This window comes from Esox lucius, chromosome 16 (genome assembly GCF_011004845.1).
Source record: "Esox lucius isolate fEsoLuc1 chromosome 16, fEsoLuc1.pri, whole genome shotgun sequence".
In the NCBI taxonomy this organism is placed as follows: Eukaryota; Metazoa; Chordata; class Actinopteri; order Esociformes; family Esocidae; genus Esox; species Esox lucius.
Genome location: NC_047584.1, coordinates 6,677,276 through 6,699,027, shown reverse-complemented (window position 1 = coordinate 6,699,027; position 21,752 = coordinate 6,677,276). Strand labels below are relative to the sequence as shown.

Genomic DNA, 21,752 nt, shown 5'->3' with positions numbered 1-21,752 from the left:
TGCCGCAAGAAGTACATCCTCTGCTGCGCTTTCTTTGTAAGAGAGGTGATGTTCAGCTCCTATGTGAGGTCCTGGGAGATGTTGGTGCCCAGAAATCGAAAGGACTCCACAGAGGTGACTGGGGAGCCGCCCAGGGAGATGAGGGGAAGGGCAGCTGGTCTTCTCTTGAGGTCCACTGTCATCTTCAAGGTCTTTAGAGTGTTGAGCACCAAGTTGTTCTGACTGCACCAGAAATCCAGACGGTCAATATCCCACCTGTAGGTGGACTCATCTCCATCAGAAATAAGTCTGATGAGAGTGGTGTCATTTGCAAACTTCAGGAGCTTGACAGAGTAGTGACTGGAGGTGCAGTTTCCACTTCGTATTGATGGTCTTCAGTGTTCCATGATAAATGTAATGGCTTTGCAATCCTTTCATATATCCCTCTCTAGATCTGGACATTCAATAATAACATTGTGTAAATCGCTCCTTGTGGACCATGGCTACCTCTGACCTATGCAACCAAGAAACCTTCAAGTAAACCTACAAGAACACCTGAATTGGATGCACCCTAATGGGTATTTCACCTATGACAGTGTCTAGGGTTTACTGAGCACTGCCAGTCAAACAAAATTCATCCAAACAGCGGCGCAGTAAAATAAAGGTATGCAGAACTGCCTCAAGGAATCTACAACACATCAGCTCGTATTACAGATGTGCTTTTGAAGCTGATGAATACATGAGATTCCACTCCTATCAGCTATAAACAAGAACAACAAACTCCAGTGAACATGCGATAACCAACAATTGACAAGCAGAAAAAAGCATGAAATGGTCCGAAGAATCCTGTTTTAGCTTCATAATTCTGATTGCAGAGTTATGATCTAGCATCAGTAGCATGAGTCCAGGGACACCAACTGAACCAAGTTTGTGGAATCCATTTCTTAAATTATTCTGGTTTGTAATGCTGAGAAGTAGAGGAATACTTCATGGTGACCACAATTTAATTTAGCTTATTGGTTAACATATTTTCCTCTCCTTGAACTGCCACCTTATTGTGGTGGAGGGGTTTGAGAACCCGAGAGACCCTAGGAGCTATGTTGTCTGGGGCTATATGCCCCTGGTAGGGTCTACCAAGGCAAACAGGTCCTAGGCGACGGGTCAGACAAAGAGCGGTTCAAAAACCCCTTAATGATAAAAACAATCTTGTGATCTGTGACGTCGCCCGGCATGGCGCAGCCGGGGCCCCACCCTGGAGCCAGGCCCGGGGTTGGGGCTCGTTCGCGAGCGCCTGGTGGCTGGGCCTTTCCCCATGGGGCCCGGCTGGGCCCAGCCCGAACGAGCGACATGGGGCCGCCCTCCCGTGGGCTCACCACCCACAGGAGGGACCATATGGGGCCGGTGCAGAGAGGATCGGGCGGCAGTCGAAGGCGGGGTCTAGACAACCCGATCCCTGGACACGGAAACTAGCTCTAGGGACGTGGAACGTCACCTCGCTGGCGGGGAAGGAGCCTGAGATTGTGCGTGAGGTTGAGAGGTTCCGACTAGAGGTAGTCGGGATCACCTCTATGCACGGCTTGGGCTCTGGAACCACACTCCTTGAGAGAGGATGGACTCTTCACCACTCTGGAGTTGTCCATGGTGAGAGGCGGCGGGCTGGTGTGGATTTGATTATAGCTCCCCAGCTCTGCCGCCATGTGTTGGAGTTTACCCCGGTGAACTAGAGGGTCGTTTCCCTGCGCCTACGGGTCGGGGATAGGTCTCTCACTGTTGTTTGTGCCTACGGGCCGAACGGCAGTGCAGAGTACCCGACCTTCTTGGAGTCTCTGGGAGGGGTGCTGGAAAGTGCTCCGACTGGGGACTCTATCGTTCTACTGGGGGACTTCAACACCCACGTGGGCAACGACAGTGACACCTGGAGGGGCGTGATTGGGAGGAACGGCCCCCCTGATCTGAACCCGAGCGGTGTTCAGTTATTGGACTTCTGTGCTAGTCACAGTTTGTCCATAATGAACACCATGTTCAAGCATAAGGGTGTCCATCAGTGCACGTGGCACCAGGACACCCTAGGTGTCCTGGTGCCAGAAAAACGCATGTCATGCTATAAGTATTCAACCCCTCTGCAAAACATGACTTAAAGTAGTAATTGGTGGCAAAACCCTTGTTGGCAATCACAGAGGTCAGATGTTTCTTGTAGTTGGTTTTGACCCACTCTTTTCAGATCTTCTTTAAGTCATTAAGGTTGACGTTGACGTTTGGCAACTCAAACCTTCAGCTCCCTCCACAGATGTTCTTTGGGATTAAGGTCTGGAGACTAGCTAGGCCTTAATGTGCTTCTTCTTGAGCCACTCCTTTGTTGCCTTGGCCGTGTGTTTTGGGTCATTGTCATGCTGGAATACCCATCCACAACCCATTTTACTTGCCCTGGTTGAGGGAAGGAGGTTCTCACCCAAGATTTAACGGTACATGGGCCCGTCCATCGTCCCTTTGATGCGATGAAGTTGTCCTGTCCCCCTAGCAGAAAAAGACCCCCAAAGCATAATGTTTCCACCTCCATGTTTGATGGTGGGAATGGTTTTTATTGGGTCATAGGCAGCATTCCTCCTCCTCCAAACACGGCGAGTTGAGTAGATGCCAAAGAGCTTGATTTTGGTCTCATCTGACCACAACACTTTCACACAGTTATCCTCTGAATCATTCAGATGTTCACTGGCATACTTCAGACAGACCTGTACATGTGCTTTCTTGAGCAGGGGGACCTTGCGGGCACTGCAGGATTTCAGTCCTTCACGGCATAGTGTGTTACCAATTGTTTTCTTGGTGACTGTGGTCCCAGCTGCCCTGAGATTATTGACAAGATCCACCTGTGTAGTTCTGGGCAGATGTCTCACCGTTCTCATAATCATTGCAACTCCACAAGGTGAGATCTTGCTTGGAGCCCCAGACCGAGAGAGATTGACAGTTCTTTTGTGTTTCTTCCATTTGCAAATAATCGTACCAACTGTTGTCACCTTATCACCAAGCTGCTTGGTCGATGGTCTTGTAGCCCATTCCAGCCTTGAGTAGGTCTACAGTCTTGTCCCTGACATCCTTGGACAGCTCTTTGGTCTTGGCCATGGTGGAGAGTTTGGAATCTGATTGATTGCTTCTGTGGACAGGTGTCTTTTCTTCAGGTAAAATTCTGAGATTAGGATCACTCCCTTTAAGAGTAATGCACATTTATTTAGAAATGTTTGGAACAAATCCAAAACAACCATTGCTGAATAACAGCTTTAGTATTTACAAGGATGATGGTAGCTACATCATGGTATGGGTATACATGACAAGACGTTCAGTCTGATCTACATCAGACACTCGTAGAGGAATCCACCTATCTGCTGAGCAGTAGCCAATAAAATGATTGTAGACTAGTTGCCTATCATGAAATAAGTATCCATAGTAATCAATTGGGGGTTTATTCTTCTAATAACGCACAGAATGACAGGTGAGATCATGAGGCAAAAACTTTATGGTAGTTCAAAGGATTAAAAAACGAAGATTTATAATTACACATACTAATGGATATTTGTGCCTAATGGTTTCTAACATGAATAGACATACAGTAGGCTAATAACAATCTAAAGTACATCACTGTTTAATTTTTTATTTATATTTTCTTTTCTTCCACAAATTTGTTCACAAAAAGTAAATTCAATTATACATTTGAATAGTACAACATTTTGAAAAAAGACAATACAAAATATCAACAATGTCATTTAAACTATGTACATCACCGTACATTATGTTTGCTGACAGGAATAAAGTAAAGCATATTTCCCTAATATTTGGACTAATGTAATCAGTTATAGGAAAACAATTAAAATATCTTACCGTAGCACATACAGTACATTTAGAAAGCAATCCTGAAACTAAAGTATACAATTTTGTGTAAGAGATAGATGGTCAAATAAGCAAGTGTTTTTGGAATGATTAATGAATTAGCTAGTTATGCTAATTAGTAAACTATACTACATATTTCATAAAGACACAGCAATAATAACTTTGTTTAAGATGAAGATACTATGCATGAGAACACCACTATCCTGCTGGCTTATTATTGGAGTGCATGGCTTCAGACTCACTGTGATAGTTATCCATTGTCTTCCTACATCAAATGCAGTCTGTGTTTTTACTGAGTTTTCTGAGATTGTGTCCTCTCTCTAGTGTAGTTTTCCTTGGTGATTTCAACATCCAGATTGCCACTGACTTCCTTGAACCTGCTTGACTGTCTTAACCTGGTACAGCATTTCAAAGTATCTACGCATAATCGTGGACATAAAATTCCTGTGATCAAACATGCATGCACTTCACCTAGGTGTGTCTGACCATAGGACTGTGACACTGTCTGTATCAATTCCTGCACTTCAGTTCCACCCTGAGTAAAATATTATATTGAGAAACATCCTGATACGTCTGTCTTCCAAGAGTCATCTAGGTGGGGCATAGCCTGTGAGCAGCCTAGCAGCTTCAGAACCTGCGGCCAATCCAAGCCTGGCTGGTGAGTATGGTTAGTGCAAGATCTGACAGACCCGTTTCCTCTAATTGCACTGGTCTCTACCCATAAAACCAGGCCATGCTAGGTATTCCAGAAGGACACCTGAGCAGCTGACTCAGCAAAACAGCTCATAATTACATGGAAACTGATCTCACACAGATTCAGAAGACAGTCCAGATGTACCCAGATCATGGAGTGAAACAATCAGCTATTTCATTTTGGTTTAACATCATAAAGGGTTCTGACCTGTTACTGAGGGTTCTCTTTTCTAAGCGGGAAACTGACTTCAAACTTCATCTGAACTACATGTGTCAAGTCCAGCCTTGGTTCATACCTGCAGGAAGGACCAACTATGCGAAGTACAGTGGACAATGAAACCTGTTCAATTTCTCATTAATTCAATTATCTAATCAACCAATCACATGGCAGTTGCTTCAATGCATTTAGGGGTGTGGTCCTGGTCAAGACAATCTCCTGAACTGCAAACTGAATGTCAGAATGGGAAAGAAAGGTGATTTAAGCAATTTTGAGCGTGGCATGGTTGTTGGTGCCAGACGGGCCGGTCTGAGTATTTCACAATCTGCTCAGTTACTGGGATTTTCACGCACAACCATTTCTAGGGTTTACAAAGAATGGTGTGAAAAGGGAAAAACATCCAGTATGCGGCAGTCCTGTGGGCGAAAATGCCTTGTTGATGCTAGAGGTCAGAGGAGAATGGGCCGACTGATTCAAGCTGATAGAAGAGCAACTTTGACTGAAATAACCACTCGTTACAACCAAGGTATGCAGCAAAGCATTTGTGAAGCCACAACACGCACAACCTTGAGGCAGATGGGCTACAGCAGACCCCACCGGGTACCACTCATCTCCACTACAAATAGGAAAAAGAGGCTACAATTTGCATGAGCTCACCAAAATTGGACAGTTGAAGACTGGAAGAATGTTGCCTGGTCTGATGAGTCTCAATTTTCTGTTGAGACATTCAGATGGTAGACTCAGAATTTGGCGTAAACAGAATCAGAACATGGATCCATCATGCCTTGTTACCACTGTGCAGGCTGGTGGTGGTGGTGTAATGGTGTGGGGGATGTTTTCTAGGTACACTTTAGGCCCCTTAGTGCCAATTGGGCATTGTTTAAATGCCACAGCCTACCTCAGCATTGTTTATGACCATGTCCATCCCTTTATGACCACCATGTACCCATCCTCTGATGGCTACTTCCAGCAGGATAATGCACCATGTCACAAAGCTCGAATAATTTCAAATTGGTTTCTTGAACATGACAATGAGTTCACTGTACTGAAATGGCCCCCACAGTCACCAGATCTCAACCCAATAGAGCATCTTTGGGATGTGGTGGAACGGGAGCTTCGTGCCCTGGATGTGCATCCCACAAATCCCCATCAACTGCAAGATGCTATCCTATCAATATGGGCCAAACTTTCTAAAGAATGCTTTCAGCACCTTGTTGAATCAATGCCCCGTAGAATTAAGGCAGTTCTGAAGGCGAAAAGGGGTCAAACACAGTATTAGTATGGTGTTCCTAATAATCCTTTAGGTGAGTGTATACCAAGGAGGATCCAAGTGTGTTCTCACCTATTTATACCAAGGAGGATCCAAGAGTGTTCTCACCTACATATACCAAGGGTGTTCCAAGTGTGTTCTCACCTACATATACCAAGTATGATCCAAGTGTGTTCTCACGTACGTATATCAAGGAGGTGTGTTCTTATTCCCCTCACTCCTCTTTTACTGTACTCTGGGGTCATGCATAACTCCCATTCCATCATCACATTGGCTCATAACATGAAGGTTGTGGGCCTTATCACAATGTCAAGACAGTCTAAAGGGAGGACATCCGAAACCTAAACGTGAGCATGACCAAGGATCTGATCGTACACTACAGGTAAAAGATGAGTAAAAACCATATTGATGGGGTTGAACTGGAGAGGATGTGTTTACATCACCAATAAACACACATGGTACACATAAAACCTGACAGGCAGCATCACCCCTTTGTATGGCAAAAGCACAGTCATTGATCACAAGACGTTTGAGAGGGTGGTGTGAATGTCCAACTTCATCACCGGGGCCAGGCTCCCTGTTATGCAAGACCCCTACACCAGGTGATGTCTGATGTAAAGGCCTGTCAAAGATTCCAGTCACCCAAGCTAGACGATCCTCTATAATACCATATATCAGGCCTCATGTCTTAAACCAACCTTGCAAAGCTTCTACCCACAAACCAAGTTAAAAAGACACCCACACGTAAATACTTTAACACCCCAAAAAGGGCTTTATAAATACATTTGATTGAACACTCAGCTACAAATCATGCATAACATGAACACACTCCCATAGTGCTGCTGCTAATCTTTTTTTTGCTACCCCATTTTTATTTTATTGTACATACATTTCAAGTACTGTGTACCACCACACACACACTGTAACACTTTTCAATTGTTTCATCATCTATCTATTTATTACATCTACAGAAAATGCCTGCTGCCTCCTCCATTACCTTGGCAGATGGATGCCAATGGTGAGGATGTAAAGATAACAGCAAGTCAACTGTCAACTGTTCTTTACAGTGTTAAGCAGAAGGCTGTGAAAACTGATTGCTGAGTCATATGGTTGTATTATAGTCAAAAGTAATTATACTGATTTACTTGTGTTGCTTGTTTGTTATAAAAGCAATAGGTTAATTATTATATATACAGTATGAAAATTCCACAAAGGAAAGGTGTGCTTCTATATTCACCATTTGTCAGAATTTAATTAGTGTTTACCAGCATGCCATGCAATCACAGGTTATGACACAGGAAACGATGTCTACAGGATCAGAAAGATAATGAAAATCAAAAAACTGAACATGAGCAAAACAAATAGAGGAAAATAAAATAATGAGATGAAAGAGTATTGCAATTTGGTATTGTCTGTGTGCATTGAAGAAGTGTTACACTTCCGGTTGCAGGAAAGTATGCCCTACTCCTGTATGGTTAGAAAAACAGTATGGGGATTTCTGTGCAAACCTTGATGAGCACAAACTGAAATCCACAACAGACTCATCAGCTGCACACCTACCCCCAACGGATGTCTTTGAACAACATGTTCTCCGAGCCGTGTACCAAAGAGGGATATGGGTGCCACAGCCATCTTGCAAGAGCCTTTCTCTGGAACCCGATAGGAAGTGGGTGGAAGCTCAGAAGATGGATCCATTGAGCCTGTGTGGAAGTAAGGGATATCACAACTGTACTTCAAAGATGAAATAAGTATATGCCAATGTACTATCTGTGGGTATTCCTTGCAGAGCTGCATTGTTGAGCTGCATTGTTGTTCTGCATTGTGACTGATATATTTATGGAAAGAAAACAGACACAGAACGTACAAAAGCCCATCAGAAAAAAGGGCTTAAAAAGGTTATTGCATCACTAGTACAAATGTTGTGTGTGTGGTGTGTTTTGTTATACAGCATTGAGTAAAAGCATTTATAAATCATAACAAGTATTATTTATTAATTTTATTTCCCTATTATATCTGTGTGTACAGGTCTAACAATCCAAAATGCATCTGCTTAGACAACTGCCACATCTGCCACATCGTCAACAACCTTGTCCTTTATATCCACAGAGGACAGAATATACTCTGTGATGTGTTTCGGGTCCATGCTATTGTGAAAATAGCAATGCTGACTGTTTTAAGTACAAGCTAGGACCCAGTATCTCTATTCCTGTGTTGATTAGAAATTGAAGGAATCGTGCCCATGCAACTTATAAAATAAACTTGTCTAATCTGTCAACTGTAACACGTCAACATTCTAGTCCAGGAACCCCTATTATATCTATTAAGCTGGCTTTATTTAATATCAGATCTCTCGCCAACAAATCATTCTTGGTAAATGACTTTATAATATCCTACAATCTATATTTTATGTTTCTCACTGAAATGTGGCTAACTGAAGATTGTAGTACTACTGTTCTTAACGAGACGGCACCCGGAAAATGTGGTTGTATGAATACGTGTTGAAATGGTAGGAAAGGAGGAGTGGCAGCCCTTTTCAAAGATACATTCCAGTGCAAAGAAAATACACTAGGTAATTTTATTTATTTTGAATACCTCTGTTTTCTATTGAAGGGTACCCCCAAAATATATTTTTTAACCCTTTACAGACCTCCACGATATTTAGCAAATTTTATTGATGATTTTGCTGAACTACTCTCCGTTATATCATCATCATCATTTTCTTCCGCTTATCCGGGGCCGGGTCGGAGATGCCCAGACTTCCCTCTCCCTAGAAACTTCCTCCAGCTCTTCCGGGGGGATACCGAGGCGTTCCCAGGCCAGACGGGAGACATAGTCCCTCCAGCGTGTCCTAGGTCTTCCCCGGGGTCTCCTCCCGGTGGGACGGGCCCGGAACACCTTCCCAGGAAGTCATTCCAGGGGCATCCGAAACAGATGCCCAAGCCACCTCAGCTGACCCCTCTCGATGTGGAGGAGCAGCGGCTCTACTCTGAGCTCCTCCCGGGTGACCGAGCTTCTCACCCTATCTCTAAGGGATCGCCCAGCCACCCTGCGGAGAAAGCTCATTTCGGCCGACTGTATCCGGGATCTTGTCCTTTCGGTCATGACCCAAAGCTCATGACCATAGGTGAGAGTAGGAACGTAAATCGAGAGCTTCGCATTGCGACCAGTAAATCGAGAGCTTCGCATTGCGGCTCAGATCGTTCTTCACCACGACAGACTGATACATCGACGCATTACTGCTGAAGCTGCACCGATCCGTCTGTCAATCTCCCGTTCCATCCTTTCGTCACTCGTGAACAAGACCCCTAGATACTTAAACTCCTCCACTTGAGGCAGGCACTCTCCACCAACCTGAAGTGGGCAAGCCACCCTTTTCCGACTCTGGACCATGGCCTCGGATTTGGAGGTACTGATTCTCATCCCCACCGCTTCACACTCGGCTGCAAACCATCCCAGTGCATGCTGAAGGTCCTGGTTTGAAGGGGCCAACACGGCAACATCATCCGCAAAGAGCAGAGAGAAAATCATGTGGTCCCCAAACCTGACACCCTCCGGCCCCTGGCTGCGCCTAGAAATTCTGTCCACGAACAGAACCGGTGACAAAGGGCAGCCCTGCCGGAGTCCAACATGCACTGGGACTTACTGCCGGTAATGCGGACCAAGCTCCTGCTTCGGTCGTACAGGGACCCAGGACCCCATATTCCCAAAGCACTCTCCACAGGATGCCGCAAGGGACACAGTCTAATGCCTTCTCCAAATCCACAAAACACATGTGGATTGGTTGGGCAAACTCCCATGAACCCTCCAGCACCCGGTAGAGGGTATAGAGCTGGTCCAGTTTTCCACGGCCCGGACAAAAACCACACTGTTCCTCCTGAATCCGAGGTTCTACAATCGGCCGTATTCTCTTCTCCAGTACCCTGGCATAAACTTTCCCAGTGAGGCTGAGAAGTGTGATCCCCCTATAGTTGGAACACACTTAAAAAGAGGGACCACCACCCCGGTCTGCCATCCCAGAGGCACTGTCCCCGACCGCCACACGATGTTGCACAGGCGTGTCAACCAAGACAGCCCCACAACATTCAGAGACTTGAGGTACTCAGGGCGGATCTCATCCACCCCCGGTGCCTAGCCACTGAGGAGTTTCTTGACTACCTCTGTGACTTCAGCCCGGGTGATGGACGAGTCCACCTCTGAGCCCTCATCCTCTGCTTCCTCAATGGAAGACGTGACGGCGGGATTGAGGAGATCCTCGAAGTACTCCTTCCACCGCCCGACGACATCCCCAGTTGAGGTCAACAGCTGCCCACCTCTACTGTAAACAGCGTTAGTAGGGCACTGTTTCCCTCTCCTGAGGTGCCGGACGGTTTGCCAGAATCTCTTCGAGGCCAGCCGATAGTCCTTCTCCATGGCCTCACCGAACTCCTCCCAGGCCCGAGTTTTTGCCTCCACAACCACCCGGGCTGCCGTCCGCTTGGCCTGCCGGTACCGGTCAGCTGCCTTAGGAGTCCCACAAGCCAACCAGACCTGATAGAACTCCTTCTTCAGCTTGACGGCATCCCTTACTTCCGGTGTCCACCACCGGGTTTGGGGATTGCCGCCTGGACAGGCACCGGAGACCTTAAGGCCACAGCTCCGAGCGGCCACTTCGACAATGGCGGTGGAGAACATGGTCCACTTGGACTCAATATCTCCAGCCTCCCTCGGGATCCAGTCGAAGCTCTGCCGGAGGTGGGAGTTAAAGATCTCTCTGACAGGAGACTCGGCCAGACGTTCCCAGCAGACCCTTACAGTACGCTTGGGCTTGCCGAGTCTGTCCAGCTTCCTCCCCCGCCATCGGATCCAACTCACCACCAGGTGGTGATCAGTTGACAGCTCCGCCCCTCTCTTCACCCGAGTGTCCAAGACATATGGCCGCAGGTCAGATGAAACGGCAACAAAGTCGATCATCGACCTGCGGCCTAGGGTGTCCTGGTGCCACGTGCACTGATGGACACCCTTATGCTTGAACATGGTGTTCGTTATGGACAAACTGTGACTAGCACAGAAGTCCAATAACTGAACACGGCTCGGGTTCAGATCAGGGGGGCCATTCCTCCCAATCACGCCCCTCCAGGTGTCACTGTCGTTGACCACGTGGGCGTTGAAGTCCCCCAGTAGAACGATAGAGTCCCCAGTCGGAGCACTTTCCAGCACCCCTCCCAGAGACTCCAAGAAGGTCGGGTACTCTGCACTGCCGTTCGGCCCGTAGGCACAAACAACAGTGAGAGACCTATCCCCGACCCGTAGGCGCAGGGAAACGACCCTCTCGTTCACCGGGGTAAACTCCAACACATGGCGGCAGAGCTGGGGGGCTATAAGCAAACCCACACCAGCCCGCCGCCTCTCACCATGGGCAACTCCAGAGTGGTGAAGAGTCCATCCTCTCACAAGGAGTGTGGTTCCAGAGCCAAAGCTGTGCGTGGAGGTGATCCCGACTACCTCTAGTCGGAACCTCTCAACCTCACGCACGATCTCAGGCTCCTTCCCCGCCAGCGAGGTGACATTCCACATCCCTAGAGCTAGTTTCCGTGGATTTTAACATCCACATAGATAATAGTATGCAAAATAATGCTAAAGAACGTTTTGCACTACTTGACACTTTTGATCTCACTCAACATGTGAAAGAGCATACACACACTCAAGGCCACATTCTAGATCTGGTTATTTTAAAAGATCTTGATATATCCTCTGTCATGGTTAAAGACATGGCCCTGTCTGATCATTTCTGTGTCTTTGTTGAATCACTTATCATCCCGAAAGTTCCAGTAAACTCTGTTTCTGTTAAAAAAGGTATATTAATGAGAGTACCAATGCTCAGTCTATGAAAAACATAGCTATTTCTTCAACAATAAAGTCAGATGTTTTAATACAAAAATATTGAATGTCACGGATCGTGTTGTACCGGTAAAGGTAAAGAAAACTATGAGCAAACAGAAATCACCATGTTGAAACACCATGATGGTAAGCACCCTGAAAAGAGAATGTAGGAAACTTCAGATTCATTTTGACATCTATAAACAAAGCCTTGGTAGCTTCAACAATGAGTTACGCGGGCCAGACAGCAACATTTATCGAGAATGATCAACAAAAATATCAACAAAACCCACACTCTATTTGTCATGGTCGACAAGCTTACAAACCCAATAAAGCTGATAGCATCAGAACTCATGTCCACTGTGAAATGTAATGAATTTGCATGTTTCTTTAGTGAAAAAATGTGTGTTAGATGGAACATCAGAACTACACAGTCTAACAAGGACTCTGTACCGTCACCACGACCACCAAGACATAACATGGTTATTATGCCGCAATTTAATACAATTGATAAAATATCCGTAGAAGAAACAGTTCGACATATTACAGCTTCTACACGTTGTCTCGACACACTGACATCATACTTTAAATGTTAGTTTTTCTACTCTATAACAATGGACCTACAGCAAATAGTTAATAGCTCTCTGCAATCATGCATTTTCCCAATGTCTCAAAAACAGCTGCCATTAAGCCCCTATTAAAAAAGAGAACAGTGGATGCATCTGTAATGAACAACTATAGACCTGTATCAAATCTCCCCTTTATAGGCAAGATCATTGAGAAGGTTGTCTTCAATCAACTCAGCAATTTTGTGACCTCAAGCGGTCTCTTAGACAAATTTCAGTCAGGCTTCTGACCTCACCACCGTACTGAAACGGTCCTGATTAAAGTTTTAAATGATGTATGGCAGAATGCTGATTCAGATAAAATAACAGTTCTGGTTCTATTAGATTTCAGTGCAGCATTTGACACTGTAGATTATAGAACATGTATAGATAGGCTGGAAAATTGGGAAGGACTCGCCAGGACGGTCCTTGATTGGTTCAGATCTTATCTAGACGGCCTGAGTTACTTTGTCACCATTGGTAATCATGAATCTGATAGGGTGGCTATGAAATGCAGAGTTCCACAGGAATCATTTCTCGGACCGCTTCTGTTCAATCTCTATATGCTACCTCCAGGCCAAATTCTACAGAACAAAAACATTAACTACCACAGCTGCCAATGATACTATCATGCCGATGATACTCAAATATATATGGCTCTCGAACCGTATAACAACAGCTCAATAGACTCTCTGTGTCACTGTATAGAGTACATAAATACCTGGATGAACCAAAATTTTGATTAATTTGTATGGCAACAAAAATAAAAGAACAAGTATTAGTAAAGAGCTGGATTTTCGGGCCCTTAAAACCAGGGATCAAGTGCGTAATCTTGGTGTTCTGATAGACCTCTCATTTAACAGTCATATCAAAGCGGTCATCAAAACAGCATTCTATCATCCACAAAATATAGCCAGAATCAAAGGCTTGGTGTCCCAAAAAGACCAAGAGATGCTCATCCATGCTTTTATCTCTAGTAGGGTTGACCACTGTAATGGCCTCTTAACTGGACTCCCCAAAAAGACTGTAAAACAGCTGCAGCTCATTCAGAATGCTGCTGCTAGAATGTTAACCAGGACCAAGAGAACAGAGCACATCCCTCCTGTTCTAAAACCTTTGCATTGGATTCCAGTCAGTTACAGAATAGATTTGAAAGTGGTGCTTTTAGTTTATAAATCTCTGAATGGTTTAGGACCCGAATACATTTCTGATTTGTTTGAAGAATATAAACCGAGCAGGGCTCTTAGATCCATTAACACAGGTCAGCTGGTAGAGCCCAGAGTCCAAACTAAACATATAGAAGCTGCATTTAGTATTTATGCTGCACACAACTGAAATAAACTACCAGAAGATCTTAGATGTGCACCAAAAGTATACAGGTAAATCCAGGTAAAAGACACTTCTCGTCTCAGGTACCTATGACTGAGCTCGTAAACTCACTTAAACGTAACCACACTTACAGCTTTTATAGCTTTCTATGTTTTTATTTTACTTTTTATTTTGTTTTATTCTATTTCTATTTTATTATTCTATGTTTTATTTTTTTGCTGTATTTTATATTTCTTCTTGTTTTTTGTTGATATTAAATGTATATTTTGCTATCTTTTTACCAATCATAAAGCAAGTTCTGGGGCTAACAGAGGAATAACCTTTGTGTAAATGTAACAATCTGTTTTAATTCCATTGTATTTTTGTATTTTTATTCTCACTGTAAAGCACAATCAATTGCTTCTATGTATGTATTGGACTATAGAAATAAACTTGCTTGCTGCAAAAAAATATATTTACACCAAAACAAAACCTAAAGGTTGTTCAGGTATACAATTAACACCAGCTTTGGTATCCATCTAAATGCAAATAATGTAAGTAAAGAAAAATGGATATAGGAGAAACAAAAAGTGCAAAAAGAAGTTCACTTATGTTATAGAGACAGACAAAAGGACACATTATGCATCAGAGCTCAATTTGGAGTGTCATGGTAAAGGGTTTGAATATTTATTTTGACAGTTCCTTTGCAGCGCGGAACCTAAGAATCAGCAGCAGACCAGTCCAGCACGTAAGTAACAGACAATCAGGCACAACCTGGAGCAACTGTAGGGGTAATTACATATCTATTTGTCCCCATTTCCTCAGATTGCGGAGTACCTTCCAACCAAGAAGTACAGTCCTCCTCGTTAAGAGGAGCTACATGAGCAAAAGAGGCCAGTCACTGCCCAAACGGGACACTTCTGAACACTGCTTCTAAAAATCCACCACATACAGTGGATATAAAAGTCTACACACCCCTGTTAAAAGGCCAGGTTCTGGTGATGTAAAAGAATGAGACATGATAAATCATGTCAGAACTTTTAATGTGACCTATAATGTGAACAATTCAATTGAAAAACAAACTGAAATCTTTGAGGGGGAAAAATGAAAATACAAGCCAGTTTTATACAGAGCTCTTGATATGGTTTACCAGTCCACAATTACTTCACTTCTAGCCACTGAACTCTGTGCATCTTTCAAAGTGGTAGTTGGCCTCTTTGTGTCTTCACTCACAAATCTTGTTCTTGTTAGAGTGCTGAGTTTTGAGGCATAGCCTTTGCTTGCCAGTATCTGGGTGATGTAATGCACATTCCACTTCCTGATTATTGATCCACCTGTACTCACTGGGATATGCAAACAATTGGATAATATTTCACAGACTTTCCTTAAACTATGCATTTGTGTTACTCTAACTTCTGTAGAATGATCTTTGCTCTTAATTGTCCTTTTGATTAACAGCTTGACCAGTAAGGTACTTCTACAGTGAGGATATTATCTACAATATGTGGCAGAAACTATAATGTGTGGCACTGATCCGTTTTGCACAAAGGATCAGTTTAGCATAAAACTGAAAGACTTGTGTAACGAAGACGCGCGTGGAGGACGCGCGCCACCCCTCCCGACGTGGTGTTCGGCGCACGTCATCGCCGGCCTTCTAGCCACGCCGCTCCTCCTCCCACGGCACTGTCCTGTTTTGTTATTGCATGCACCTGGTGTCCATTCCCTCATTAGATCGCATATATAAGTTCCTGTGTTTCCTTTGTCTTTGTGTGGTATTGTTCTATGTTTGGTGTTACTATTGTGAAGTATTGTTGCATGTTATTTTGCGCCTGTGAGCTCTTGTTCTTTATGCGTGCCATTTTTTCAAATTAGATAAGAAACAGATAGTGAAACTACCTCCCTGCGTTTGGCTCCTTATTTCGACAACACCTGTGACAGTGTGTTGCCTTAGTTTGAGACATCCCAATGTTTAACATGACTGATTCTCCTGGATGAACCTACTGATTTATTTACTGATTTACTGATGCCCATATATACTGACTACACCACAAGTCCACACTTAGGTAAGATTTCTCAATTGGAATTGTGTATTCACCTGTTGGAGGCCAATGGTAATGTAATAGTGTCCATGTTAGGGCAATTTCTCTCATCTGGCGAAACTGAGAGCTTACACACCAAAGGCTTCAATCTTTACGCATGCAACATAGTTCTGTTTTTTCATAACAAATATCTCTCAACATAAAACCACTGTCACCTTTGAAAAAAAACTGAGTGCTAATGTTTTCAGGTAAAATGTCAAACAGAATGTAATTTCAATGTCCTAGATGTATTTCAGTCAAATTAAAGAAGTGGTCAGAGGTTTTGAATACTTTTGCAAGTCACGGCATATCTGGATTTACATACAGTTGTGCTCATAAATGTGCATACCCTGGCAGAAATTGTGACATTTTGGCATTGATTTAGAAAATATGACTGATCAAGCAAAATAAATTATTTTATTTAAGGATAGTGATCATATGAAGACACTTATTATCACAGAGTTGTTTGGCTCCTTTTTAAATTATAATGACAATAAAAATCACCCAAATGGCTTTGTTACAGACACACAAGGTGACACACACAGGTGAAAATGGCAATTAAAGGTGAATTTCCCACACCTGTGGTTTTTTAAATTGCAATTAGTGGTGGTGTATAAATAGTCAACAATAATAACAAACAATATGAATTTGTTAGCTCTCACGTGGATGCACTGAGCAGGCTAGATACTGAGCCATGGGGAGCAGAAAAGAACTGTGAAATAACCAGCACAACAGGGTAGTGGAACTTTATAAAGATGGAAAAGGATATCAAAAGATATCAAAAGCCATGCAAATGCCAGTAAGTACTGTTCAATCACTTATTAAGAAATGGAAAATTCAGGGGTATCTCTTGATACCAAGCAAAGGTCAGGTAGACCAAGAAAGATTTCAGCATAAACTGACAAAATAATTGTTTGGGATACAAAGAAAAACCCACAGGTAACCCAGTAGAAATACAGGTTGCTCTGGAAAGAGACTGTGTGGTTGTTTCAAGGAGCACAATACAACAATACCTGAACAAAAACGAGCTTCATGGTGGAGTTGCCAGAAAGAAGCCTTTACTGCCCCAATGCCACAAAAAAGCCTGGTTACAATATGCCTAACAACACCTTGACTTGCCTCATAGCTTCTGGCACTCTAATTTGTAGTGACAAGACCAAAATAGAGCTTTATGGTCACAACCATAAGCGCTATGTTTGGAGAGGGGTCAACAAGGCATATAGTAAACAGAATACCATCCCCACTGTAAAGCATGGTGGTGGCTCTCTGATGTTTTGCAGGTGAATGAGCCCTAAAGGCACAGGGAATCTTGTGACAATTGATAGCAAGATGAATGCAGCATGTTATCAGAAAATACTGGCAGACAATATGCATTCTTCTGCACGAAAGCTGCGCATGGGATGCTCTTGGACTTTCCAGCACGACAATGACCCTAAGCACAAGGCCAAGTTGAACCTCCAGTGGTTACAGCAGAAAAATGTGAAAGTTCTGGAGTGGCCATCACAGTCTCATGATCTTAATATCATCGAGCCCCTCTGGGGAGATCTCAAACGTGCAGTTCATGCAAGACAACCAAAGACTTTGCATGACCTGGAGGCATTTTGCCAAAGATGAATGGGCAGCTATACCACCTGCATGAATTCGGGGCCTCATAGACAACTATAACAAAAGATGTCACACTGTTATTGATGCTAAAGGGGGCGATACACAGTATTAAGAGATAACGGTACGCAGACTTTTGAACAGGGGTCAGTGAATTATTTTCTTTGTTGCCAATTGTTTTGTTTTATGATTATGCCATTCTGTTATGACCTACAGTTGAATGTGAATCCCATAATAAATAAAATACATGTGTTTTGCCTGCTTACTAATGTTTTCTTTACAAATGGTACATATATTACCAATTTTCCAAGGGTATGCAAATTTTGAGCACAATTTTATATAAATGTTGCATAATGGACCATTAACAAACATTCCCTTCCATTCCATTGTAAAACAACTTTTCAATATAGAACAATGATTTGAAGAAAAGCCAGAAAAGAAACCAGGCAAGCCTAGTTCAGCCAGCCAGCAATTAAAAGGGATCAATGTTGTTGTCTCTGGCTGGTTTGGATCTGCGGTTTTCTATGTGGCAGACTGTGTCTAATCATTACGCTATTTAAACAGCAGGAATGCAACTTTTAGTAGCCATTACATTTTTGCTGAAATAACGTGCAAAACAGAACGTCTATTAACGTAAAGTAAAATGTACTCCTGTACAAAGATTACTGTAGATGGCTAGCTAACAGCTATATGGCCTCCCTATAATGAAAACAATGACTCTAATCACTCCAACAGTAAAAAAGGGTCACGTAATACAATTATTATTTAAAAAAAATTTGATTCATGATATAACAGAGTGGACATAATGTGACAGCAGAAAAGTACAGAGTGGAAAATTAATTCTGAGAGACAAAATTGGAACATATGAGAGGAGAATTGAACCCAGTTCAACATATTGAAGATCAGGGAGATTCCCAGAAGATCACAGGGCCTGCTGGTCTTTTACTGCGCAAGGGGTTGTGATATAGGATTACCTAAAAAAGCATGCACTTCAAAAATCATCCAGTAGTAGTCGCAATATAAAAAAAAATTGTTTTATTTTAGGCTATAGCGTATAGCAATGCAGTGTCAGTACTGTTTACGTGTCCAGTGTCAGTATAGCTCCTCGAGATTGGATCATTTTGTCCCGCATAAACATCATGCCACGTTTCAATATGTAGCTAGACACAATTAAGCATTGTGTTAAATAGTCTAAATATAACAGTAAACAGTTTTATTTTAGGCTTACTATAAAATAGCTACTGAAGGTTGTAGCCAGTGAAGTTTTTGTCTATTTGGCTTCAAAGTTGTTTCTAATATGGCAGGTTTGTTTGTCTAAATTGAATGTGAACAAGAGAGTAGAAAAAGAAAGACCACTACAGTGAATTAAACCACAAGTAAGCTACAAGAACAGAGCAACCAGTTACCACTATGATTAACTTGTATCAAAGTGATGAAAGAGGGAAATGTGGAGTAAAAAGGGAACTGCCAATGATCCCCGGTATACCACCTCACTGGTTAAACATGGCCCAGACATTATGATGGCCTGGGCATTTATAGCTGCAGTTGGAACTAGTTCACTTCTCTATTCTGCTAATGCGACTGGTGCAGGAACTTTGTCTGTTTAGACACAATCAAATAGTTCTGAAATCATTGGATGGTGCTTCATGTAGCCGGACAATGCTCCCACACACGCTGCACAGTTTTTTTAGAACCAAATAGTGTCCTTGACTGGCTAAGTCAATCACCCAGTCTACAAAGACCCCAAAAAGATGAGGAACTTCCTCATCCCATTTAGGAAGTTACTCCACTCATTTATTCATATATGTGTGTGTCTATGTATATATATATATACATATACAAAATGAGAATAAATATATATTGTGTATATGTAAATATATACACACACAAAAAAAGGAACATCATCTACTGAGGTGCATTTTTCAGCTTAAGACTAATGCCTACTTATAACAAAAAAAATAATAACTTGGTTTTAATAGCAATGTATTTCTATTACTTGTAGTATTGTTTGTTGAGATTATTTTTTATCTGCTCAGCATATTTTTAAATCACTTATATTTACAGATTTCACAATTATCTGACATGTTTTCATGTTTGTTTAAAAGTTGAATAATGTGAAAAGGCACAGCCAGAACCCCCTTTCCTCTGGCCTGGACCCCATTTCCTGGAATGCAGCCATAGCAACATGACCCTTTGACTAAGAGGAAGTACACCAATGGAAGACGAAGCCCTGAGAGACGTCTTGGGAGAGTACCGCCACCTCTAGATAGTATTTCGAAACACAAATCGAACACAGAGGGAGACAGACCTTTGTACATTTAGAGCACTAATACACAATGCATAACAATGTAAAGAAAAAAGTCTTACGCCATCTGTTAGCACACCAGTTTATCAAAGGAATTTGATGACACAATTTTGGTACATGACTAAGTTGTGCAGATAGAGGCTTGTAAGAGCATAGTAAATTTGGCACTATGCCCAAGACATTTGAATTAGCACGTTTTAAGGTTTTGTTTAAACTAAAGACTTACTGTAAGTCAGACAAAACCGGTAACTGATTACTGGGATATGGGTAAAACAATATTATTTCAACACAAATTGACTGTAACAATGTGCACTACACACAGACCCAGAAACACAGACCCAGAAAATGTATTAAAGGTTGTGTTTGCAGTGCACAAGAATAGAGTCCCTTAAATGTTATTACAGGCTAGGGCTAAAATAAGATCCAATATTATGTTCTAGTCCATACAGGATAATACTTTCTCTTCAGATTTTCTATAAATCACCATTAACAGGTAATAAACCCACACTCAACGGCTTACTACAAATGTAAATGTTTACATCAAGTGGCATTAAATACTTTCCAAATTGATGAAATATAAATGGCGGCTAACAATCACTTCAGAAAGATGTACGTCTAAGACTGCATTTACACAGGTGTAATCATAAATAGTTGTATTATATTGGAAGAAAGCTTATGCCACCGCCTCTGCTGAGAAGCCCGGTTTTATATGGCATTACAAATCGTCTCTGCACGGTGAGTCTCCGTTGCATTACTGCAACAGCAATGAAGCTGTCAGACTGTGGTCCAACATTTCGATCCCGCCCCTTCCCCCGACACACATTCAAAAACACTGTTGTGCTTCCACACTGAACTGTTTAATAAATAATTTCACAAATAATAACTCTGCCTTTGAAAATATTGCATAATCCGTTATTTAAAAAAGAGTAACCTAAATACATGTGTTTAAATAATACATTCAGCCAAAATGAGTTCACAAAATCGATTAGCCTACAAACATTTTACTGTAAATGACAATAACTATAAGCGATTATTGTAATTTTAGTGCAATTGAAACATGAAATATTCACATGAATAATTACTATTTCTGACTGTATTTTTGGATGTCTAAATCTGAAACACATTGCCTGGGGTACTTAGCTACTTTGTCATGCGCAAACACTAAAAAACTTTTACTAACTCACCTTCCTCGCGCAAAGTAGAGTTATCTTCTTCATCTCTTGTTACTTGCGTGATTATTGAGGACGAATTGTCCATTTGATCCGTCTATCAAGGACGACTGACGACTATAACGTTGAATATTTATAACTTAAGGAAGTTAAAGTGTAGACAATATTATTTATTTTTGCCACTCCCTGTGGTTAGCATGGTCTACACGCAGAAAAAAAGTAAAATAGCACCAATCGAAATCCAATCAATTGAAAACATAGGTGCAGATGTTAAAAAATAAATAATAATAAAGCCGTTAAGGGGGAATTTCTAGTTGACAAGTTTGTTTGAATATGGAGTTCAGAAACTTCAATCAATTGCTGGATACAAACATGCAACTCGACGGTTTCAAGGCAACCCGTTCTTAAAGCAACAATAAAGGCCCTTAAACTTAAATAATACGACGTTATGGTCGTATACATATCTAATAATGTAGATATGTATATGACAATGTCACTAACAAGTGTTTATTTTTGTGACCTCTATTTTTTTTATTACCGCATAAAGTAATTTGATTATAATGAATAACAGTACAATTTTGAATAACATTCGAACCATTCCTCAATAGGAAGTAAATATTGGCTATTTCTGGCGATCGTGAATACGCTGATATTGAAATATCGATGTTTGAGATACGCATTGTAACATTATCTTGAAGGCCGAAAGTTTTATTTACACTGTTGATCAGCAGCGGCCGGCGAGGGCCTCCTTGAAACCGTCTAAAAAGAGATTGGAGTTTAAAGGGATAGTT

The 21,752-nt window shown here is 42.3% G+C and overlaps 1 protein-coding gene across 1 annotated transcript in view; it reads right to left on the bottom strand.

Annotated features, from left to right (window-relative positions):
- The window catches only part of LOC105026538 (carboxy-terminal domain RNA polymerase II polypeptide A small phosphatase 1), a 48,330-nt gene extending 27,004 nt beyond the window's left edge, over positions 1-21,326 (bottom strand). Inside the window, exon 1 of the mRNA XM_010898051.3 lies at positions 20,977-21,326. Within this exon, the coding sequence (XP_010896353.1) occupies positions 20,977-21,049 (73 nt within the window). The 5' untranslated portion in view covers positions 21,050-21,326. The remainder of the gene's footprint in view (positions 1-20,976) is intronic.
- Positions 21,327-21,752: the final 426 nt, after the last annotated feature.